The sequence below is a fragment of the Eucalyptus grandis genome, chromosome 6, assembly GCF_016545825.1.
Source record: "Eucalyptus grandis isolate ANBG69807.140 chromosome 6, ASM1654582v1, whole genome shotgun sequence".
Lineage (NCBI taxonomy): Eukaryota > Viridiplantae > Streptophyta > Magnoliopsida > Myrtales > Myrtaceae > Eucalyptus > Eucalyptus grandis.
Genome location: NC_052617.1, coordinates 54,823,494 through 54,849,388, shown reverse-complemented (window position 1 = coordinate 54,849,388; position 25,895 = coordinate 54,823,494). Strand labels below are relative to the sequence as shown.

The 25,895-nt window shown below is 41.5% G+C and overlaps 2 protein-coding genes across 2 annotated transcripts; one reads left to right on the top strand and one right to left on the bottom strand.

The window, feature by feature from the left end:
• Positions 1 to 158: 158 nt before the first annotated feature.
• On the top strand, positions 159 to 12,786 carry LOC108955123 (probable disease resistance protein At1g61300). The gene is made up of 2 exons (XM_039315080.1): positions 159 to 402; positions 9,489 to 12,786. The coding sequence occupies exon 2, from the start codon at positions 9,793 to 9,795 to the stop codon at positions 12,520 to 12,522; it is 2,730 nt and encodes a 909-aa protein (XP_039171014.1). The 5' UTR covers positions 159 to 402; positions 9,489 to 9,792; the 3' UTR covers positions 12,523 to 12,786.
• Positions 12,787 to 15,888: 3,102 nt separating this feature from the next.
• On the bottom strand, positions 15,889 to 25,588 carry LOC104450868 (abscisic acid 8'-hydroxylase 3). Its single transcript, XM_039316170.1, has 10 exons — positions 25,303 to 25,588; positions 24,895 to 25,213; positions 24,655 to 24,807; positions 24,295 to 24,561; positions 24,123 to 24,209; positions 23,965 to 24,043; positions 23,769 to 23,875; positions 23,563 to 23,681; positions 23,198 to 23,299; positions 15,889 to 16,113 (listed from the first exon to the last, which is right to left on the bottom strand). The coding sequence occupies exons 1-9, from the start codon at positions 25,506 to 25,508 to the stop codon at positions 23,209 to 23,211; spliced, it is 1,428 nt and encodes a 475-aa protein (XP_039172104.1). The 5' UTR covers positions 25,509 to 25,588; the 3' UTR covers positions 15,889 to 16,113; positions 23,198 to 23,208.
• Between the last annotated feature and the right edge of the window lie 307 nt (positions 25,589 to 25,895).

The following is a 25,895-nucleotide window of genomic DNA, read 5'->3' as shown; positions in this document are numbered from 1 at the left end:
TTAAAAGAGTTGCGATTTAGCTTTATAAATATACATAGTGGGTGCTCGATTCGCTTTGGGTGCTCGATCCGCTTAGAAGAGACGCACTACTCATTGAATTGTGGTTGTTCACCCATTTATTTGCCAATCTTTTTCAGGCTTTTCAACTAACGATAAGTAGTACGAGAGCGATATCAACGAGAGGACATGAGTTGAATTTTGGGAGCTTTGGGACTGCGTCCTTCGAGTGGAAGGACGGTCGTATCATCCCCATTCATGATGGTTTTGGGGTGTAACAGAAACAAGAGGATATACTCTTAAAAGTTCTAGTCGATTTTGCAACAACAAGGTCCTCTTCATCGCGGCATAAATCAAGCTGGTCATCTTGACTTGGAGTGATTGATTCATCAGAGGGCTGCAGAGGTGAGGCATCTAAATTCTCTCTCATGTAACTGGTTTCTAAACCACCACCCAAAAGTGAGATTTCAATTTTCTCTTCATAGTTTGAATTAAGACCAATACGATGATGATGTTCAAAAACATGAAATTTGACTCAACTATCATAAAACTTTGGTGATTAAGCTAACAAAAAATTAAAGGATAAGTGCACCAAAACTCTCTATGAGCATCTTAGTGAAGATAATCTAACATTCACATTTGTGTTAGAATGCATCTATTACCAAAAGTTTCAATTCACTTATCATTAGTTAAGTTGAAAAACATAAAATTTCGACACTGAGATATTAAGCTTTAAAAAAAGTTGATCTAACGCAAAATGAGAGAATAATAAAGCATTTCAAATTCGGCCTATCTTCTCCTTTTGCTTTTGGCCAAAGTAATTGGACGTAGTCGGTAAAGTGTCAAAGGTACAAGGGCAACATCAAAATCGTGGCGGCTGAAGTTCTGAATTCATACAAAAGTAAGTCAACTTAAATGGATTGGGGGTGACAATTCCAATCACTAGGACACGTCCACTTGTTTACATTAATTAGCACTCCTAAGAATCAGAGGTTCACAATGCGATCTCATGAACTGGTTTGGTATAGAAACATCTTTAAAGACGACTTTCGAATCGGTGTCAAAGATGATCTGCTCCCAATGCTTTTCTTTGGCTAAAAGGACTCTTTCCTTCAATGCTAAAGCTCATATCAGAAGCAGCAACCAGTTACGCTCTACCACCAGCTATAACACCTGAATAATCTTGACCAAGAACTCCCACAGCCGCCTTGTTATCCTTTAGTAAAAAGCTGAAATAATCATTAATTTTTATGACTCCTTGTGGAGATTTTTTCCAATCAATATCTCTGGCATCTTCCTTCTCACTCTTCCTCTGATCAGGATTGTCCAACTGCATTTGCCTCTTCAAGTGAACATACTCAGTTAAAGCTTGCTGCAGCTACTTAAGCACCTTAACAGGATCCTTCCACAGATATCGACATACAAAAGCAATGATCCTGGAAATAGCTGCTTCCTCTCCTCCATATCCTGACATATTCCATTAAACCATAACAGAGTAATATGTTCCAGAGTCTCCTCCACTCCACAAAACACACAACTAGCATCATTTCTGATCCTCCTCTTGAAAAGGTTGCTCTAGGATGCCAAGGCATTAATAGTGTAGTTTCCCTAAGTGCATAATCATTTTGGAGGACAATATGGAGGCCAAATCCATTTCCATACACTGCTTTCCACCACCTTTGAGATAGATGGACCTTCCTTTCTCAAATATAGAGTAACACAAAAACAAAAACGGATATTGCTGTCGAACTGTCCTTTTCTGTCGAAACGCCACATAAATTTTTCTTCACTGCCGATGTCACCATGGTTGAGTTGTTGATGGCACCCTTCTCTTTAGCTGCAACCTAACATTGGCTAGGCCTCACATACTGGCATCTCAAATCATTATCATCAAATTACTAGCCAATATAAGCTTGATTTCCTCCGTCGTTATCCCCCATCTATCCTTTCACACCTTAACTCTATCTCTAGAAGCTACTTGCCGTATTGTCCCTCATATGTAATCTGCCTTACTTCCAAGATACTACTCCATCCCCAAGAGGCCTTGGTACCTTTCACAGCCTCAGGAAAGTCACAATGTGGCAAATATAGACCTTTAATAAGCTTGACCCACAAGTCAGTCATGAAAGAGCCTCCGTACCAGCTTAGCAAGCAGAGCAAGATTAAAATTTCGAACATCCTTAAACCATGAAAAGTCATTTTAAAGAAAATTGAGTCAATTTCGCCATTTTCACTGTACTGCAAAAATTGGATCCTACTTTTGCGTTTCTGACATGAGATTTCGAGTTTTATCTTTTACTAATTAAAGCCTTGGTCGATCTTGGTATAGTCTTCAACAAAAAATCAAGGAACTTAATTTGTCCACACCTTTTAGGAACTTATCTTTCATTACATTGTACATCTTTATACATATATTGATGAATATGAATCTCGAACCTATTTATCATGGCCAATATAACCTTTAGTTGGCCCTAAGTTTAATATGCAAAGTCACTGTACGTACAATTGATAAACTACACTTGTTATGTGGATTGAGAACTTATCATCCATGATGAGTACATCAACCTAAAATTTAATATCATTCTGTCAATTGTGACCCACCTCTTGCAAAATTTACTAATGTTAAGTAGATCTCTATGTCCGCTTTGTACCCACTTTATAGTTTCAAAGGCATAAAATGCATAAGTAGCTATTGTATTGCTTTCCAATAAGTAATATTTTCGATAGATGGGTAAGTTTTCGTTTCTCGTAATAAGTAGCATCTTACATTTATGATTGTCGAGGTTGGTAAATTGTCTTGTAGATTTGACAACTTATCGACTATATTAATAACTATAACTATTGTGCTATTTTGAGTTAATTAGTATTTGCACTATAGAAGTAAGTTCTCATTTCTTGAAATAAATAGGGATTCAGCTATTAAAGTTAATTTTAGTAAATGTCTGAGAGGGATTGGGAAATTATAAAGAGTAATCATCGTGCTTGATAAAGTTATAAATTTTCACTTCGTCCAAGCCCAATAAGCCCAAAACACAGATTTGGTTGAGCTAATCAAACGATTTCCTTCTTAGGTTTCCCTCCCTCATGCCATCTAAAACCGATTATTATATTAAGAGATTATTATATTTATTAAATCACAAGGGGCATCATGCAAGACTTTATTTAGCTCGGACCTTAGACTCAAGCTCGTCACCTGCCCTTTAATCAAGTTAGTGAGTTGTCTAGTACTCTTATAAGTAAATGGCATTAACGTGTAAAACTCGAGCTAAGTGAATTTATAATTTATTTTATCGGTAAGATATGTCAATAGTTGTTTAATTTTCAAAGATTCTTTTTGAACTAGCAATAAAATGAATTTATGCTAGTTCACTTTCAATTTTGTCAGAAGGCGTAGAGAAGCAAAGAGCAAGGCGAAGGGAAGAAGAAAACGTAGAGCTTTTAGGGAATTTTTCTGTATATTTCTCTATATCATTCAATGCTCATTACACTGTAAATATAATACAGTAGATACATGAATAAAGGGAAAGGAAATATCTTTACAATCGAATCAATATCAATCTAATCCCTAATTGATCTAATGCATGATCATAACCAAAAATAGACCCTGCATATCTTCCAACACTCCCCCTCAAGCTGGTGGCTTGTAGATATCCAAGACTCCTAGCTTGCTTAGAAGATATGCGTGCTGTCTTTGACATAGAGGTTTGGTGAAGATGTCTGCAGGTTGTTCTGCGGTTCCAATTCCTCTTGTCTCAATGATTCCTTCTTGAATCTTCTCTCGTGTGAAGTGGCAGTCCACTTCTATATGCTTTGTTCTTTCATGCATCACGGGATTTGCTGCAAGTTTGAGAGCTGCATCATTGTCGCAAAACAACTTCGTTGCTCCTTTCAGCTTAATCCCAAGATCTCCAAGTAACCCTCGCAGCCAAACAATTTCACATGTGATTTTCGCCATGGCCCGATATTCAGCTTCAGCTGAAGACAAGGAGACTGTCGCCTGTTTCTTGGTCTTCCACGAAAGGAGAGATTCCCCAAATTTAATACAGAAGCCAGTAATCGATCTTCGACTCATCGGGCAAGTCGCATAATCTGCATCACAGTATCCCGTCAATTCCATATTACACCTTCTAGACAGAAGTATTCCGAGTCCTGGGCATTTCTTCAAATATTTCACAACTTTCAAGGCTGCATTCATGTGAGACTCTTTCGGGCTATGCATAAATTGGTGAGACGCACGGCATATGAAATATCAGGTCTGGTCATAGTCAGATATATGAGTTTTCCAACCAGCCTTTGATAACCTGTCGGATCTTTGAGTATAGGGTCATCATCCTGAGATATCCCTCCAAGAAAATCCGCCGTGGTTAATTTGGTGTTCTGCTCGATAGGAATAGCTGCCGGTTTGCATCCTGATAATCCAGCTTCCGAAATGATCTCCAATACAAACTTTCGCTGACTAAGAGAAATCCCTTGGTCGGATCGAGCAATTTCAATACCAAGGAAGTATTTTGGTGCTCCCAGGTCCTTTATATGAAATGTAGCATGCAAATACTTCTTAAGACTCCCTATTGCAGTGTCATCGTTGCCCATGATGAGAATATCATCAACATATATCATCAAATAGATAGATGACATACCTTTAGTCCATGTGAACAGGGCGTAATCATACTTAGATTGTTTGAAGCCTGCAGTTATGAGAGCATTCGAAAACTTTGCATACCATTGCCTTGAAGCTTGTTTCAATCCATAAAGGGATTTGCGGAGACGACATACTTTATTCTCCCCCTGTCTCCGTAAACCCTGAGGAATATCCATATAAATCTCCTCGTCTAAATCGCCATGGAGAAAGGCGTTGTGAACATCCATCTGATGTAAGGACCAATTATGAACAGCTGCTACTGATAAAAAAGAACGAACTGTGACGTCCTTAGCAACAGGAGAAAAAGTCTCGTGATAATCGAAACCTTCCCGTTGCGTATATCCTTTAGCCACCAACCTAGCCTTGTAACGCTCAACTGATCCATCAGATCTATATTTGATCTTATACACCCATTTACATCCTATGGATTTTCTATTTTCAGGAAGAGTGACTAATTCCCATGTGTGGTTATCAGTCAAGGCCTGTAGTTCTGCCGCCATGGCTTGTTGCCACCTTGGATCTCTAGATGCTTCATCATAACTAGAGGGTTCTTTTTCATTGGAAATACGGCTAATACAACATCTATGATCTGACGAAAGCTTATCAAAGCATGCGTAAGAAGATATTGGATAGCGAATACCCAGTGAGTTAAGTGAAGCACGGACATAATCTTTAGTCCGGGTTGGCGGTCTTGTGGCTCGTCCGATCGACGTGGATGAGTTGTTGGTGGTGAAGATTGTTCCTCCGCATGTGTCTCGGAGTATCCTCCGTATTGTTTGGATTTTCAAGAGCACTTTGTCCGGAAATTCTTCCGGAGGAGAATTAGGTAAAGTGGGAGGAAAATCTGTTTCAGTGGCATGGTGAAGATATAGCCAGCGATTCTTCTTCTTCATTTAGGATTTGGTGGGAACTTGTTGGAGCATTCAAGTCGTCTTGAAAAGATGATTTTTCACGAAAAGGAAGGACATTTTCATGAAAAATAACATCTCGACTAATAAAAAAATCTCCTGTTCTTATGTTAAGAACCCGATATCCCTTTTGCAAATTTGGATAACCCATGAATATACATCTCCTGGCACGGGGACTCATTTTGTCCCGAGGCCCCATTACTGCAGCATAACACAAGCAGCCGAAGACCCTCAGATGATCTAAGGTCGGCCTTTTTTTGTAAAGTAATTCGAAAGGCGATTTGCCATCCAGTATCCGTGTTGGCATCCGGTTGATCAAATAGGCTGCAGTAAGAACACAATCTCCCCAATAACTGTCTGGGATAGATCCCTGAAATTTTAGTGCTCTGGTGACTTCCAATAGATGGCGATGTTTTCGCTCTACTACTCCATTCTGTTGCGGGGTATAAACACAGGAGCTTTCATGAAGAATGCCATGGGACAGAAAAAGTGAGCGGCAATCATTATTGAAGAATTCTGTCCCATTATCAGTGCGAATCCGTTGGATCGACTTTTTGAACTGATTTTTTGTCAAGACTAGAAACATCCTTAAATGAGATATAACCTGTGCTTTCGATTTGCATTAGGAACACCCATGTGGCACGAGTAATCGTCCACAATTGTGAGAAAATATCGTGAACCATCCCGATGTGGGGTATGATAAGGTCCCCAAACATCCATGTGAATCAGAGAAAAAATTTCAGTAGAGCGAGTTGTACTGTAAGGGAAAGGAGTTCTAGATTGTTTTGCAAGTGGGCAGATTTCACATTTAGAGTAAGGAAAGAATGCACTATGACCCATTCGTGAATGCATAAGGAAACTATTATCATTGGTAGACAGATTACACAACGATTTTTTATTCAGGGAAGATAAATCAAAATGACTAGGATAACTGATCCAAAAATAAAGCCCTTCAGATAGATTACCCAAGCCCATCAGTTTGCCAGTCGAACGGGCCTGGAAAAAACAGATGTCAGAATCAAAGAATATTTGACATGAGTTTTCTCTGCAGGCTTTGGAGACAGAAATCAAATTGAATTGGAATTGTGGGACATAGAGAACATTTTGAAGGGTAATTTGATGACTTAATTGGACGGTGCCTGTCAAAGTGACATGAGTAATGTTCCCGTTTGGCAATTGCACAGAAATAGGTGTATCTAATTTCTTGTGCATATTGGAAAAAAGTCCTCTATCACAAACAATATGATCGCTCGCCCCTGAATCAATTATCCATGCTTTTCTTGAAATAGAATTTATCAGGCAATAAGAAATACCTGAAAAACTTGCTCCTTTATTCCCAATATCAACCTTCTGCAAAGTTTGCATCAGCTGCTGATACTGCCCATATGTAATGGGTTGATCATGATTGGGACCAGTAGGTCCAGTGACTTGGTAGGCTGCAGCATATTCCTTTTTCTTTCCTTTTTCTCCTGGCTTACCATGCAATTTCCAACAATTATCTATGGTATGATGTGGACGCTTGCAATATTCACAATATAATTTACCTCTCCCTTTTGAATTTTGACCAAAATTCTTTAAAGATGCGAAAAAAACTTGACCGTCCGATCCCTTTGATGAGGGATAATTCGGACCGTCCGATCCCTTCAACGGAGAATAAATCTGACCGTCGGATCCCTTCATCAAGGGATAATATCCGCCGTCCGATTCACCGACCGGATGAGGCCCCTGCGCACCGTCGGATTTCGGCGGAAGATCTGGACCGCTCGTCCCCTCTCTTTTAAGGGGGCGTGCGAAATTTTGTTGAAACCCTAGCCCCCCTTCGCGATTCTCTCTCTCTCTCGGGCTAGGGTTTGTCCCGAGTCTCGCCGGACGCCGCGCATCGCGAGAGCGATGCTGTCGCTTCCTCGCGTTTGCTCCGGAACCGCGAGCCTCTGGTTTTCCTCTTGAACGGCCAGTTGGAAGATTCGTCCGAGAGGAGGCACCGGATCCATCGCCAAGATCTGAGATCGAAAGGTTAGATAGTTTTCATTCAAAATCAAAAGAAATCGCGTCGCCTTCTCCCTCTCCTTCATAGATCTGTACTGTTGGAGCGTCTCTGCTGGTCCCTCGAGCTTCTCCTCCGTTGCTTCGAGTTGGTTCCAGAGAGATGACAATTTGTTGTAGCAGGCCGTGACGGTCATGTTTCCCTGTTTTAACTCGCTTAATTCTTGCGTGAGGGAAAAGATCTTGGCCCGATCTAGTTTCCCGTACATCTCTCTGATGCTATCCCACATCTTCTTTGAATCTTCCGTCGGAGGGAGTCCGGCGGCCACCTCTGGAGAAATGCAATTGCCGATCCATGTTCGGATGAGGTGGTTGCATTTTCTCCAGTGCCTGGCCAGCCGCTCGTCCGACGGTATGGGTATTGATCCGTCGAGAAATCCGTCTTTGTCCTTCGTCACAAGGGCCCGCCGGAAATCCTGCGACCATTTGGAATAATTTTCCGAACCGGTAAGTTGTAGACTGATTAATTTTACCTGGACCGTCGGCGGTTGATACGTATAAAGGATCGCCAGGTTCCGGTCGGCCAGTGACGGCAGCGATCGGAAACGGAAGAAAGCCTGGTGCGAAATTTTGGTAAGGGTTCGCCCCTGTACCCGATCCGCTAAATCCGGACCCATAAGTCGCATTGGAAATACCCGGGTAGGGATTCGACCCTGAACCCGGTTCACCCGACCCGCTAACTTGTCCTGAACCGATGGCTGAGTTTGCCCCATTCGTGGTTGGCGGACTCCCATCGGACTGGGGGTTGCTCAGACTGCTCCCAGTCCCCGGCGATGATGTATTTGGGACTGCCCCAACGTACCAAGGATATGGTACCCAATGGTAAGGATGCCCAGAGACAGGCAACCCCGTATTTGACTGAGCCGGGTGATACTGCCATGGCAGAGTTGGAACTTGAGTTTGCTGTTGAATTGCTGGAATTGTGGTTTGAATTTGTTGTGCAGATGTTGCCTCTCCTGTAGGTTGCGTATCCACGCCAGAGGATGAATTTTCTGGTGGATTCATGGTGAGTAACCTCCTTTGCTTCTTTCTTCTCTAATAAATATTTGATTCCTTTTCTGCTTTGATCTGGTTTTGCAGATCAAGAAGCTCCGATAGGCAATCAATGTATGCGGAAGCGGAATCAAGAGCAAAGCTCTGATACCATGTCGAAGGCGTAGAGAAGCAAAGAGCAAGGCGAAGGGAAGAAGAAAACGTAGAGCTTTTAGGGAATTTTTCTGTATATTTCTCTATATCATTCAATGCTCATTACACTGTAAATATAATACAGTAGATACATGAATAAAGGGAAAGGAAATATCTTTACAATCGAATCAATATCAATCTAATCCCTAATTGATCTAATGCATGATCATAACCAAAAATAGACCCTGCATATCTTCCAACAAATTTTCTTTTGCTCTTTCTATTTATCGATTTAAACTTAATAAAGAAATAACCTGTCCAAGTATTTTTTGTTCTTGTCAATTAAAAATTTAAATGTAATGAGGAAACAATTCCGCACTTCAAATTGCTATGTCATCTTTTCAACATTCAGATTTTAGTTTAATTTGGTTGTAAATTAAATGGATTCATGTGACGTCACTATGCTTTTATTATGAGACACTAATTTATGGAATACAAATGAATAAAAGAATCGAACAATTCTTTGCTTCTATTGCTTTTAGATACCATTGATCACATTCCACGTAGCCCATAACATTCTCTGTCTTCTGGATACCATTGATCACATTCCACGTAGTCCATAACATTCTCTGTCTTCGTTCATAAGTCCCTTCTTCTAACATTAATTTGCACCTTAAAATAGAATCGAACACTTCTTTGCTTCTATTGCTTTTGGATACCATTGATCACATTCCACGTAGTCCATAACATTCTCTGTCTTCGTTCATACTTCTCAGGGTGCTTCTAAAAGGGACTAGTCAGGATACCTTCATTCCCTTTTTTCTTGGCTCAAGCTTTTGTGGATTGCATTTCTGAACGGTGAGATTCTTCGCAGCTCGACCTAGACGAAGAAACAAGAAGAAGAAAAATTGTTCCATTTCTCTTCTCGAAGTAAAGAAAAGGTTCCGAAATTCTTTCCTTTGTCTGCTAGCTGGAATTATCGAGATATACACAGCAGAGCTTATCGAACTCCACCCATTCGCTCCTTTTCCAACCCATCTAAATAGTCGACTTTCCGATCTGTTATCTCCGAAAGAATCTATGGAACTCGCAGGTCCTCTTTTAGAAACCGTCAAAGGTTTATGGGGCTTGGCCAGTAAACCCGTGGGCTACATTTATAATCTGAAAGATAACGTCCGCTTATTGGATGAAAAAAATAAAACCCTGAAGTCTATGAGCGGAGATGTGAAGACGAAGGTGGAATGCGAAGAAGTAGAAGCACATGTGGGGCCCACGAAACAGGTGGAGGACTGGTTAGGCAGGGTGCAAAAGTTTTTCGGTGAAGTAGATCAAATTCTTCGAGAAGCCAGGGAACGTGACGAAATCAAATGTCTCAGTCGTTGGCTTCCTCGGAACTGTTGGTCAAGTTATAAATTGGGGAAAAGAGTTGATCAATTGCTCAATGAAATGAGACAGCTCCAAAATGAGAGAGAAAAATTTATAGACCTCACGTCACCGTTGCCTCCTCCTCCAGTGCTCAAGAAGCCTATGGACAAGCCCGTGGGGCTTGATTTTTCTCCTAATAAAGTGTTGAAATGGCTCGTGGATGAAAAACAAGTAGGAGTGATTGGGTTGTATGGAACGGGCGGTGTGGGTAAGACAACCTTCATGAAAAGGATCAATGAGGAGCTTTCGCATGCAAATCACAAATTCGATGTCGTTATTTGGGTGGTGGTTTCAAGACAAGTGAATGAAGATAGCATTCAAGATGCCATAAGGAAAAGGCTGAACATTACAGATGAGAGCTGGGGAAGATGGACCCAAGATGATAGGATCAATCATTTGTTGAAACGTTTGACCAATAAGAAGTTTGTGTTGTTGATTGATGATGTTTGGGAGAGGCTGGACCTTTCCAAAATCGGAGTTCCTCCTCCTAGTTTCGAGAATGGGTCCAAAGTAGTATTCACTACTCGGTCAGAGCAAGTATGCTACCAAATGCAAGCCGACAAAATCCTCGAAGTACAGTGCTTGAACTTCAAAGAAGCCTTGGCATTATTTGAGAACAACGTCGGCAAATCGACTATAGATTCTCATCCAGATATTCTAGAGCTGGCAAAGGACATTGTGCAAGAGTGCAAAGGGCTACCATTAGCCCTTATAACAGTTGGGCGAGCCATGGCCGGCAGAAAGAAGCCCTCTGAGTGGAAGGGTGCGCTAGGAACGCTCAAGAATATTCCATACAAACTGTCAGGTATGGTGGAGGATGTGTACCACATACTAGAGTTCAGTTATATTAGCTTAAATGACTCTACCGATCAACTTTGCTTCCTTTACTGTTGTCTCTTCCCTGAGGATTACCACATAGGATCACGTGACCTTATTGAACTCTGGATTGGAGAGGGCTTGCTAGGAGACACCAATGATGTATACAATATGCGGGAGAAGGGGGAGTATATCTTGGGGAGCTTAAAGATGGCTTGTCTATTGGAAAGTGGGCGTGATGATGATGAGGAAGAGTATGTAAAGATGCACGACGTTATCCGCGACATGGCGATCTGGATCGCTTGTGACCACGGGAAAAATGAGAACAAGTTGCTAGTGATAGAGAATGAAGAAGATATGTCCACAAAAGGGATGTCCAAATGGGGGGAAGCGGAGAAAGTATCTCTATGGGGAAAATGGATTTCGAATATCCACCAAGCACCACTTGGGTGTTCCCAGCTCAGAACTTTGATTGTAAGGGAAACTAAAGTGAGTGTCTTGCCAGGAGGATTTTTCGAGTCGATGGCGGCTTGTTTGACGGTCCTTGACCTGTCTGACAATGACAATATCAAGTCATTCCCCGAAGGGATTTGCAATTTGATTAGCCTACAATACTTGAACTTGTCACGCACTTGTATCAGAGAGTTGCCCAAGGAAATCAGCAACTTGACTTGTTTACAGTGGTTGCTGCTATACTATATGAAGAAGCGCATCCTAATTCCGATAGGGGCAATTGCAAGCTTACCGTTGAATGTGTTCAGCATGTGGGGATCGAGTCTAGAGAATGAAGAGGAGGTGGTGGAGGAACTAGGGCGCATGCAAGGTCTCACAGATTTATCTATCAAGGTGAACAAATCTTCCTCTGCCCTAAAAATATTCCAATCCTTTCAGAGATGCATAAGGAGAGTAGGTATCGAGAATTGCGAGGGCTTGACCCACATCCCAATAAGTCACTCATTAAAAGAGAGCGACAATTTCTCGCATTTAGAGGTGCTTCATTTATACGATTGCCATATGCTCGTGAAGATGGAGATTAATCAAGGGATAGGACAAGCGCCCAAGAGCTATTGCTTCCCCAGCCTCGTTGAGGTTAGTGTCTCCAATTGCGGATTTTTGGACTTGTCCTGGCTTGTGCACACTCCGAAACTCCAAAGTTTGATAGTCTGGCGCTGTCATTCGATGGATAAAATAATCGGGGATGGAATTGCAAGAGAGGAATTAGCTGCTTCAGGACTCTTCTCACGTCTCAAATTCCTAGGCGTCTCCGCTCTTCCAAAACTAAGGAGCATTTGCGACCACGCTCTACTTTTCCCTCAAGGGGTGGAGTTCCTCATAATGGACTGTCTTGGTCTTAGAAAGTTACCGTTGGACTCGAACGGAATGAGGGGAAGCTTCTCGATCGAAGCGGAAAAAGGCTGGTGGGAGGAGTTCGAGTGGGACCCAGCCGCCCGGGTCACTTTCCAATGGCCTGGTGTGGGTCCCGTAGAGGAAATGACATATGGAGAGGCAGCACGTAAAATCAAAGATGATAAGTACTTCAACTTCGCCAAGCTGGAATTCCTAGCCTAGGGAGAGGAGTGAGCGAGGTGGGGTCTTTCTTTTATTTTATTGAGGGAAGAGGGAGAGAGGGAGAGAGGGAGAGAGGGGAGGTTGATGAGTGTAAAATACTAATTAATTATTATTGTTAGAACAGAGTTGAGTTCCGTTTGGGGTTTGGGGAGCAGGGTCTCTTTCCATTCCATTCCATAGCTTTTTATGTATTCTCTTCTCTGTTGGCATCCCTCCTACGTGACGTCTGGGGGCGTAAAATGAAAGATGAGTTCTGTTTGCACTTCTCTAAAATAATTTGTTGGGGGCAAAATCGTAAATATCTTGAACCTCAGGACAAGAACTTAGTGGGCGCATTCGGACGGGCACCCATGTGATCGATCCTTTCTCGAGACCTAGTCGAGTCGTCACAAATTGTATGTGAGGAGAACCCCCTCCACTTGAGTCAGAGGTTAAGATATAATTAATTGTGTGAGTCAGACAAGTGCTTGACCTAGAATTGAAATTTCGAACAATTTAATTTCACAAAGCAGCGACGATTCGATCTGATCGGAAGGTATTTATAAAAGATTAATCTTCGTTGTTGCTCAAACTACACATCAAATCCAAATGGGTTGGCATAGATATGCAAATTAGTGGCGTAAACAATCTTATATTTTTTTCATGCGTATAACTAATATACGCTTGTACATTTCTCAACGGCTGTTCCTGACGCACTCCGCTTCCCTCCCTTCGTCTCCGGTGACCCCGCTTCCCTCCCTTCGGTGGGACAGAATGTACTTTTCCACGTTATTGTTTTGTCCTGAAGGTTCCATCATTACATTTTAAAGTGATGATCCTGCAGAAGTGTTGTCGGTTAAATCGATTAGGTGGACTGCATTTTGAAGACATCCAAATATGAAACCAATCGCTAACTTTTGGGCTATGCATTTGTTGGAATTATGGTTCGGAGGGATGACAGGAAGACTAGGGAAAGAAGCTTCTTATTGAGTTATCAATGTTTTCAGCACGAGGACGAATCGGAGGGAGGTGTTTGTTGACCTTGTCGATCAGCGTCCTTCTTGTCAAGAGCGTGTCATGCTTCTTGTGAATCTCACAGCGTAAGAACTTCAATCCAACATAATTATTGGAGCTTCGGCTGTTAGATGCCATGCCCCTATTGATATTTAAAGATAGTTTACAGCGTGCTCTTTGTCAACATGATAACATTGCCAAAGGTACTCCACTGACCAAAGCAGAAGTGACAAAAACCCCCAGCTTAGGCACCAGTGGATGTGAATCACGAGGATGATGAATCTGAAGATGATTTTGCCCAGCTAGCTCCCAGGCGAATGTTTTACACATTCTTTTTTGGATATCGTGTTTGGGTAAAATTTTCTTTTCACTTGGTAGCTTTTGAGCTTCCATCATGTGACAGTTTCATCTGATATGACTGGGTCCTCGGAACGGCATGCCATTTTCTTTTAGTTGCTTTTGATAACTTAGATTAAGATCATGAAGGCTTTGGTCTATGCCTTTTATAAACATGGTCAGGCACTACGATTGAGGGAAGTGACGATAACTTTCTAACATCATAATGGTATGAAGATTCCTATTTATAAACATGGTCAGGCACAAATTTCTATTGAGGGAAGTGGCGATAACTTTCTAACATCATAATGGTATGAAGATTCCTATTTTCTTCCACACTTGCTCTGTTGCTTCACTAAACACTGATTTCATTTTGTTTTGCCAGCACCCTTTTATTCCATTTGAAAGCATTAGCAAGAGAGCATGCATTACACACATACTCTTATAAGAAAGTCACTCTTTGACAGAAAAGTAATCTTCTTGAATGTAAGTTTTAAGATCTCTGATGTTGGCTTCTGTGATCTTATGGAGGATTCTATGATGAACGACACCCTATACTCTGTTGAATAAAGGAAACATCAGATCTGCAGCAGTTGAAGTTTGTTCCTTGATGCACATCATGTAGTATTCACATTGTTGCAGGTGGTCAAAAGATAATGGACACAAACAGAAAGCATCGAATGCTCAGAGCATCTGTTCTTTTGTTGCTCCTACTCAAAATCTATTCGGTAGCACATTTTACAGTTGAATAATTGTGCTATATCAGCAAATAGTTAAGTTGTAGAAATCCCTTTTATTCTGCAGGCTGCTAAAGGGCAAAGCTTAAGATCTTCAAATTAGAATGGGAATGCAACCATCTAGTTTGGCAAGAGAGAAATGTAGTTCTACATTATCACATTTCGTTCGAAGCTAGAAAGGTGATTTACAAAATTATGTTTGATGTTAGAGCTTCTTTTTCTGTTCCAAGATAATTGAAAGCTTCTCTCCAACGATGTGAAAAATCTCTGTAGGATTTGGATAGTGAGCTATTGAGTTAGTCTGGAATGGAGGAAGGTCTTTTGTTGTTGCTTGGCTCCTGAATGGGTTAAGCTTGTCTGGTTTGTATGGTTTTGGGACATTTGTTTCTGCTGTTCATTGTTTTACTTATCGATAATTTACATCCATGCTTTTTCCATCTGGGATTCTAGACAAGTGAAAGCAAAGGCCCTTTTATTTCAGTGCTTCATGGTTACCTCTTCGCTTGGAAACGGGTTTTCTCTATGTTATGTTCGCCTCTCTTTGTGAGGGTGAGATTTATTGCATGCAATGAAGGCACAAAATGAAATTCCTTTGCCTCTTTTTGCTATGTATTTAAAAGAAGCACTTGAGAAAGTGGAGGTGAGCCATCTGCTTTCTTGTTTATGAGTTACCCAACCACTTAATCTGACGGGTTGTTATGTTGACCTTCCTCGACTTATATCCGAGACTGCATAATTTCTGTTAGCCAAAAAGGAAGAAGATGCTAATTACAGGAGATTTAAAACCTATTTAGTTATGGCATCATTTAGATGAAATTGCTGCCTTTTGAATCATAGCTTTATCAATTGCAACCAAAAAAACCTTCCTATCGTAGTAAACTATCCATAAATACAATGGAAGCAGGTTTCCATGCCTCTGATTTGTGCATTAATGCTTGCCTCCCGATAAATGGGAGCTCGAGCTGGAGCTGACATAACACCTCTATTGGGTGTCCGGAACTATCTTTCTGGTAGCCTAGATTTTTGTCTGTTCAAGGAAAAATGGTATTCAAACTTCAGTATCCTGATTTTGAATATCTCTAGCACCTTTATTCTTTGAGGTGAACCAGCCGGGCTCCTCCTATTTGCTTATGTGGGGGCATCAATGGATAAACTTTCATACACTAGAGACACATCTCCAATCTTTACTCATTTGTCCACCCTCAGCGATTGAGCTTGTTGGAATTGCATTTGTTCGTTTGATTAACAGGCTAGAGTAATAGGATCGTAGCGAAAGATAGTTGTTCAGCAAGATATAGACTAACTCAAGAAAAATAAACTGCTTCAGACATTCTTATTCTCATTTTCTGTCATACAATGTGCTCCTGGGCAAGCGTTCGCTTATAGCTACCTTTACCCAGTGAGTTTGTCATTCTTAGCATATTGGTATTGCATTGACGATCAGGTCATAACAATAAAGTTCGAATTCCCCATGCCGCTTCTTTCCTTGGCTATTATGGCTCTGTGCCAAATTGCCAAGTGAAGGCTTTATTTGATTTGGGCTTAAGGCCCATCCGCCAAAGTTGGGCCTAGAAAGCCCGGCCCACGGGAATAGGGCCCGTGGAAAGAAGGGGGTATAAAAGGGAGGAGAGAGAGAGAGAGAAAAGGCACCGTTTAATTAAAACAAACGACGTACGCTTCTCCCTCTCCCTCTCTCTGTCGTTTTCCTCCAAAAGGAAAACAGTGACTCCCGAAGGCGTTTTTCCTTCACCGGATCAACGGGACCAAGATTTCTCTTCCTCAATCGGCGTTGGTGCTTAATCGTGGCTAACAAGGTACGCTCGAATCCGTGGTGTGCTTTACGATCGGTGATGCGTGTTTTCCCGGGCTTCGTCTTCCGCATTGATTTAGGGATTCGATTCGGTGTCGAATCCGGTTTTCGGGGATCAGTCATTCCCAACATTAGTATCAGAGCCCTGTTTCACGTTTTTCCCGATCAATTTCATGTTCTTTGATTGAGTTTTCGCGAAGAAACTTTCGGCCGTACGGAACCGGGCGAAAATCCCGACACCCGAGACTTCTTCGGCCATTTTCATGAGTTTTCAAATGTCAAAAACAAATTCTGAAAGCCCTGGGAGAAAGGCGACGTCGACACGAGTCTGGAGATGTCTCGAGCGCGGCCGGGCGACGCCGCACGCGACCACACGCGCGGCCGAAAGGCGCTGCGCGTGGGCGCGCGCGCCGGAAGCGCTCGATCGCGGGCGCGTGCATCACACGCGCCGGTCGGCGAATCGGCGCGTGCACGCCGCCGGTGGCCAGCACGCGCCGGTCCACGGACCGACGCGTCTTGCGTCGGCATGACGTCACCCAACGGATCGTAACCGCCGGGCTGGCGTCATCGATGACGTCGCCGATGACGTCGATTGGTGGGGCGGCGACCCGACCCGCGAACCGACCCGACCCGACCGCCCGACGAGCGATGGCACGCGCGTGGCACGTGCCGCCGACGTCTGCGTGGCGTCATCCAGCGCACGCGCGCGGCACGTGCGGCGGTCCGACCGGTCCGTCTGGTCCGACCGGTCCGTCCGGTCCGACGACCGTTGACCGGCGACGACCGTTGACTTGACCGTTGACCGACCGTTGACCGTTGACCTTTAAAAAAAAAAAAAAAAAGGAAAAGAATGTGTTTCTTTTTCAATTAAGTCTATGTGGATTATATGTAATCCCTTATTTGTTCTGCATTTGTTGCAGGAACAATGCCTCCCCGAGGTTGCGCACACCTATTCGCGCGTGGACCGATGAACAAAAGGAAAGGTTTGTCTAAGTTGATAGGCGAGGCGACGATCATCGATGGGAGAGTGGTGACTTAATTGATCACGTCCTTGAAGTCAACGGGAAAATTCAACAGGTCATATGGAATGGTCGTCCTATGTCACAGTCAGAGATGGTGCGATTTTTCATAAACACTCTTCCACTTGAATGGCAAGATGTGTTGAATCGCATATGGGATGTCAACGGAGCTGCTTCCTATAAGAAAATTGTGATGGATTTTGTAAATGAATATTATTGTATTGTTTCGAGGGAAAAGATCAAGAAATTGAACAAAGAGGATCTTTCCGGTTCGTGTCTGCCGACTTGGTGTTAGTTGTATTGGCTGATATATGTTAAGTGTGATTTGTGGACATATTATGTAATGATTACTACCTAATTGTGTTAATTGAAAGCATTATTGTTTTTATTAGATGTTCTATTATATATTGCTTTCTGTTATTGCTGGTTGCTGTGGGTAATTAGCTATGGGTAGTTTTAGAAGTTTTTGTAGCTTCATAGAATTGACTTTGCATAAGACAATTATATTGATGATAGTTTTAAGTTAGGATTTTGGAGGATGATTGGAAACATAGTGACCTTTTGATTCTGAAACCTTACTTAAAATTATTTATTAATATGATGGGTTTATGTAAAAGTGGATGCATAAATAATAGGCATTAATTATTCGTGCATGTATGTCTGATGTGTTCAGACTGATGGTTTCAGCAACTAAGAATGTGATTGCTGATATGAACGGCAACAATTGTGAAATATTGAATATGAAGATTCAATATGTGCTGGAAAAGCGAGAAGCACTAGAAGCTTTTGACCAAATTATGGAAGATCTTGAGGGTGCCGTGCGTCACCTTAGCTAGTAAAGGACCGCCTAACGGCATTTGAGCCGAAAATAAATATTGGCAATGTTGGTTCTAGCTCGAAGGGCTTTGAGCTCTAAGCGCAAGCGTATTGATTCGTTCAATATATGGGCATGCAAATGATCAAGTCCTTATTGCAAGAAATTAAGGGTTAACCAACACAAGAGAGGAAAACGTCCTCAAGTAAATAAAATGTCAAGGGTGAGGTGTTACAATTGTGACAAGAGAGGTCACTATGCTTGCGACTGTCGTGAGCCAAAGAAAGTATACACCTCTAGTACATTTGAGAACTTTGCTTATGTGTCGAGTTCTGCATTATTGGCTGAATCAATCCTTTGTGGACTGCAGATTCGGGAACGACGCAGACCATATAAGGAATGATAGAGGATCCTTCGTGAAATTCCGACGATACCAACCGGAACTATGTGGATCTATGTGGGAAATAATTTCAGAGTTGAAGTTAAAGGGATTGGCACTGCCAATTGAATATGCGTGGTGGACGCACCTTGTTCCTACATGATGTCCTATATGCTCCATAGATTCGTCGAAATTTAAGTGTCTGTTTTGATTTTGGTTAAGCTTGGTTTTAGTATGAACTTCCATAATAGATGTGTAGATTTGTATTTGGATACAAACTACTATGATTTTGGTCACTTTCTCGGATGGTTTTATTGTACTAAATGTTGACTGTGGTGATGTCAATATGTTATTCCCTTGTTTCATGTCTTCTACTTTATATGATAATGATGTGAATATGGTGACATGCTAGACTTGGTCATATGGGCCAATAACATATGAAAAGACTAGCCAAAGAGGGCTTGTTGGGCAATATTGAAAAAGTCGATTTGCCCATATGTAAGCATTGCCTAGAAGGGAAAACAACAATGAAACCATTTGAAAAAGGTAAAAGAGCTGAATTTCCTCTGCATTTAATCCATTCGACGTACGTGGTTTAATGAATGTGAGAGGAAGGCATGGGGCTGTTTATTTCATCACTTTTATAGATGATTCTACTCGATACGGATATGTCTATTTGATTTCTCATAAATCTGAAGCATAAGTTGTTTCAAAATGTTTATGAACTTGGTAGAAAATCAATTAGACAAGAAAATAAAAGTATTTAGATCCGATCGAGGTTGAGAATATTTATCTGATGAGTTCAGAAAATTATGTGATGAAAAAGGAATAGAAAGACAATTATCTATTCTATATACTCCTCAACAAAATAGTGTTGCAGAGAGAAGAAACAGAACCCTACTGGAAATGGTTAGGTCCATGATGGCGCACGCTAACTTACTTATCACTTTTTTGGAGTGATGCGTTGTTAACTGTTGCCTGCATACTTAACCGGGTGCCTTCCAAATTAATTATTTCCACTCCATATAATTTATGGATAGGTAGAAACCGGACTTAAGTTTACTTAAGCCATGAGGTTATGCTACCTATACTCATATGTCCTCTCACAAGTTTGGGAAATTGAGTCCCGAGATAAAAGTAGAGTATTTTAATGAGATACTCCGAACACTCGAAAGGATATGTGTTCATAGGTGAGCAGGAAAGTGGGAGAGTAACTGAATTTTGAATCACGGGATGTCACATTCTTAGTGGATGAATTTCCTTAGAGGGGCGAAATAGGGGAAGATTACTTCCTATTTGAAACCTTGGATCAAGATAATGATATTAGTGGAGTTCATCCAAGTGGGAGTAATATGAGATGTGATGAATTGAATTCAATTTATTCTCAATTGCAACCACCGATGTGACGACATCATCATTACCTAATCCAAGTGGGAGCATAATTGGGAATGATGTGCTAAGTGTACAATCTCCCATATGGTGAACAAGTCGCCAAAGTATTCCCCGTCGATGTTTTGACATTGAAAGGGAAACTTTTATGGTTGCTCCGCAAGATGAGGATGAGCCGAGAAATATTAATGAGGCTCTTAATTGCCCTAGTAAGAAAAAAATGGATTAATGCAATGGAAGAGGAAATGGAGTCAATGAAGTCAAACCAAGTCTGGGAACTGGTTGATCTTCCAAAAGGATGCAAAGCCATTGGGAACAAGTGGGTTCTCAAAATAAAGCGAAAGGCTGATGGCTCGATAGAAAGGCATAAGGCTCACCTTGTGGCGAAGGGGTATAATCAACAGGAAGATATTGATTATGAAGATACATTTTCTCCTGTATTGAGATTTACCTCGATTCGCATAATTTTGGCAATAATGGCTAGTCTGGATCTTGAGTTACATCAAATGGATGTAAAGACTGCTTTCCTCAATGGAGAATTAGAGGAATAAATAAATATGGAACAACCTGTCGGTTTCATAGTAAAAGGCCAAGAAGAAAATGTATGTCGACTTTGGGGGTCGATATATGGCCTTAAGCAGTCGTCAAGACAATGATATATACGTTTTCATAATGCCATAATAGCATATGATCTTACAATGATAGATGATGATCATTGTATATATATCAAAAGATCCAAGGATCAATTTGTGATCATATCATTATATGTTGATGATATACTAATTGCCGGAAGCAATATGGAGTTGGTTATCTTGTCAAGAGACAGGTTGTCTTCCAACTTTGAGATGAATGATATGGGATTGTAAACCCATAAACACTCCTATTGCAAAGGTGAAGGATTGAGCCATAGACTGTGTCCAATGACTCCACAAGAGAAGGAACAAACAAAATATGTTCCTTATGCTAGTGCTGTTGGGAGCTTGATGTATGCTATGATGTGTACAACACCCGACATATGCTTTGCAGTTGGAATGATGAATAGTTACCAATCCAATCCAGGTCAAGCACATTGGAAAGCCGTTAAAAGAATACTAAGGTATCTAAAGGGGACTGCTGATTATACGCTGAGTTATTATGGAAAGGATCGTGACTCTAAGGCTATTCGATAATGATTGGGGAGGAGATTTAAATAAAAGGAAATCTACCTCGGGTTTGTTCTCTTACCGAATAATGGCACCATATGTTGGAGCAAGAAGAAACAAAAGTGTATAGCCTTGTCCACGATGGAAGCGAGTTCGTGGCATTATCAGCAGTGAGTATAAGAAAATGTTTGGCTTAAGAGATTATTGGATCATTTAGGTGTTATTGGAAGTGCTGCAGATTTGTTATTAGTTAACTATGATAATCAAGCAGCAAAAGTGTACACTAAAGATCCAAATATCATGGCAAGACCAAACATATAGATACCAAGTATAATTTTGTCAAGGATATGGTTGCACGAAAGGATGTGAACTTAGAGTACATACTACGCATAGAATGGTTGCAGATCCTATAACAAAGCCAATACCTAGAGATGTGCTTTGTGGCCATGTGAAATCTCTAGGACTGCGTAGAGGCGATGTACTAAATATTGTAATTTCCTTAAGTGTTCACAATTTGATGAATTTGTGTTTTCATCATTAATGCCTATGAATCTTTGTTTGATCTTTATGCATCTTAATGCTTAGTGCATTATTTTAAGTTGAGAAGTATGTCGGACAGATATAAGATTAGCCCACTCACACGGGTAATCGCCTCTATTTACTGTGTGATAAATAGAGATGAGACTGTTTTAAGCTTATTATCTAGGTGATAATCGAGAGCTCAAGCTTAAAACACGCATGTCGCCTTGGCGAGTGTTAAGATGAGGACATAATACTTACTATGTCCGAAAGTAAAATAACCCACATATTTTACTTTATCTGTCTAAAATGCCGATGTGAGTTCGATGAATTTTGTGATTGAGTAGATACGTGAACTCAAGTTAGACATTAGGTATGTCTGAACTATCATCTGTACGGTATTGAAAAGTGTAGACATACGCTCCATGGGAAAGGAGTTAATACTGTAATACGTATTTCATACTACGTATGCATGAGACGACTAATAAGAGTTGCAAAAAGTTTGATCTCAACTTTTATGACGTGTGAGACTCTTGAGGAAAAGAGTTCCTCAATTTTTTAGTCCCCTCAGGACTCTTACTTATTCTCAAGATTTCTATTTAGTGTTTGCTATCTTAGAGTGTTGCCAATGGTCATGAGATGATTCGATCTAATGGGGCATTTCTAGAAAAGCAAGCTGGACTGAAATTTAGAGTTTGAAGGAAAGAGGAAGATCGATTTTGGAGAATCACATTATAGTTTTGTATTCACTGGTCGACCAATTATAACTGTCTTTGTGATAATTATAATTGTGAATACAATATATATCATTGTTTAAAAGAGATCGAGAGAGATATAAATGTGATCGATCGATCTAGGGTACGCATACTAAATCTACTCGGAGTATGACGCCCATTAATGAGTTGCTATATATTCCTAACAGATGTATAGCAACGAGCTCTCAAAGTATCTTGGTCGCACGGATTATTCACCAGTATGAATGTTGAAGAGAGGTAAAGAGAATCTGTTTGGCCCACCATGTTAAGAGAGTCTATGATGGATTATTCTCGATGGGCCGAGTAGGGCTGTCCGCCCATGTTGGTTTTGGACCACCATGTGCGAGTGGGAGATGAAGGCTTTATTTGATTTGGGCTTAAGGCCCATCCGCCAAAGTTGGGCCTAGAAAGCCCGGCCCACGGGAATAGGGCCCGTGGAAAGAAGGGGGTATAAAGGGAGGAGAGAGAGAGAGAAAAGGCACCGTTTAATTAAAACAAACGACGTACGCTTCTCCCTCTCCCTCTCTCTGTCGTTTTCCTCCAAAAGGAAAACAGTGACTCGAAGGCGTTTTCCTTCACCGGATCAACAGGACCAAGATTTCTCTTCCTCAATCGGCGTTGGTGCTTAATCTGTGGCTAACAAGGTACGCTCGAATCCGTGGTGTGCTTTACGATCGGTGATGCGTGTTTTCCCGGGCTTCGTCTTCCGCATTGATTTAGGGATTCGATTCGGTGTCGAATCCGGTTTTCGGGGATCAGTCATTCCCAACACCAAGTGAAGCAACAAATACATCTACAGTGGCTCGACAAGAACTGGATACTTGTTCTTGGGCATCCTTACCAGAGTAGGCTGGACTGAGTCATCTCTCTCCAGAGGAGTCCACCTGTCAAGAAGATCGAGATTGTCGGAACAAGTTCTACCCTCGCAATAAACACTTGAGAAATTCATTAAGCATAGTCTCAGACACAAACACATCAACCGTATCAATTTTTTTTTTCTTTTTTTCTTTTTTTCTGTTTCATTTATTAAAAAAGACTAGCTTAAAAAAGGTTGTCCCCTTGACTGGTTGACATGTTAGACGGCAATCAAATGTTCTGGCGGGAAGATGAGACTTTGTTTATCAAAATGAACACTCTCTGTTCTTACTTGTATCTGCACGCTAAGTGATGAATGAAAATAGAGATCTCCAGCTTCGCCAGATTGATCCCGGGGCACATACGTGGTCCACTACCGAATCCAAGGAAGCTGAAAGGCTTCAAAGGTTCCTGAGATCAATCAAAAAGAAAAAAAAATCAGCTGGAAGTAAGAAATAAAAAGTGAGCTACAAGATGTAGCGACGGAAAAATGCTTACATCAAATCTGGAAGGGTAAAAAACTTCTGGTTGAGGGAAAATTTCCGGGTCATGGTGAATAGAAACAACATCCAGGTTCACCGACCAACCTTTCTCGATCTTATATCCTGTAAAAGACCAAGAGCTAGCAATAGTAAGCATCTTGAAATTGCATTTTTCTGATCAGCGTGTTTTGTCTTTTCATTGGGATGCATACCATCAATCTCAAAATCCTGAGCAGCTTTCCTTGAGAACCAAGGTAATATCGTGGCTCTCCTTAGAGTTTCACTTATTACCTGAAAAGTTAAAAGAAATTTCTACATCTTCCAGTTTTCAGTAGGACAGTTAACGTGATAAAGCTAATTTCTTGCTTACTTTAGCGGTATAAGGCATGTTATTAACTTCACTCCAAGATAAATTCGCTCCACCCTTGCCCTTCGCTTGAATTTCCATGTGTTCTTCCTGCATACGAAGCATACAGCCCAGTTCTTCAGTATTCATAGGTCACGATTTCAATTTAACAGAGTTCATCGCAAAATGGGAGTACCCTGAGCCGTTGCAGAACTTGAGGGTTTTCTCCGAGAAATTTCATGAGCCAAGTCAGAGCAGCAGTGGTCGTGTCATGACCAGCAACTAGAAGAGTTAGTACATTGTCCTTCATTTGCTTGTCAGTTAGCTTGTCTTTGTCGGCTTCTCCGTCTGCTGCTTTGCTGTGCTTGATTATCAGGGACTCCAGGAAATCATTTTGGAAGCCTTGTCCTTCTCTCCTTTTAGAAATGACGTTGTCCAACATGCTATACATCCTATCTCGAGCCTGATATTTTCGAATCGTTATATTCGGAAAGTAACTAGACAAAGTCTTTCGTTCTATCGTGAGTATATTCCATGTACATGGGAAAAAAATTACCTGAATTCCACGATGAAATGCAGTTCCTGGCACTTTGAATGGTAAGGATGCGAATGAAGAGGAAATTATTTTGAAATTGGATCGGAATTTCTCCTGCTCTTCGCCTTTTGGTTCTAAGCTCATGATCATGTGGCCAATTACCTTGAGAGTGAACTGCACGAAGGATATATCTTACCATTATGTCTAAGTGCAGAGCGATCAAAGCAGAATTTCTTGAGATCTTTTTTGTGGATACTTAACTGTAGAAGCCTCCTCGAGAACTAAAACTTTTTGTCCCTCCCATTGATCTAATGTTTCTATGGCGAGGGCGTTGATGAACTGGAAGTACTTCTTCAGGCCATCGATGGATAGTGGTTCCGCAATAAGCCGTCGAAGCCGCTTGTGTTCTTCCCCTGTTGTCTGGAGAAGACTTGTGGGGCCGAGAACCTGCTGCCCGGTGTAGAAGAGGTTCAAACTCACCATCCCGTCTTTTCCCGTCAATAGAATCTTGCTCGCTTCTCGCCCGGTCATGAAGACAGTGAACCTTCCCAAGACAAAGGACTTGAACACCTTCCCATACCTGTTGACAGATGCACATATCATGTAAGTTATGTATTCTGATTTTGAAGTTCTGATAAGGTGTCTCACTCTTGGTCCTTGATTGATTACCTTTCTTGTCTCTTCTTCATGAAACTGTAGATACCAGATGGACTCGAAAAGTCGGATATGAAGGAGAAGCTTTCGCCAATGATCGGCCAACCCAAGGTTCCCGGGATGTCCTCCATTGCTTTTGGCGATCTCCATAAATGAAGAAAAACTGCCGAGACTACAAACACGACCAGAAGCACCAACATTGCCAGGATGCTGAACTCCATAGCTAAATATTCTGTGAGCTTCTAAAACACAAAGGGCACCTGCAAATGCCAGAGAGGAGCAAAAGGAGGCTTTATAATGATCAAGATAAGTGCTTGCTTTGGTATATTCTCCCTTGTCCTTGTTGCTATAGAGATTTTCGGCAGCATCTCTTTGCGAGAGACAATTGGGTACATTCTGGGAACAAGGTTAACGCCCCACCATAGGACGAATTTCCCGCCTAGTGATGAACGAGGACGTGGAGTGATTCGCGGACGGTCGCCCCAAGCAAAATCATCAAGGTCTACAATGCCAGGTTTTTGTCCGGTGTTGTCCTATTCGTTTCCTTGGGGTCATTATCCATTCTCGTCTCGGTGTTTACATCGATAAACAACATTGTCCCTTTCTTT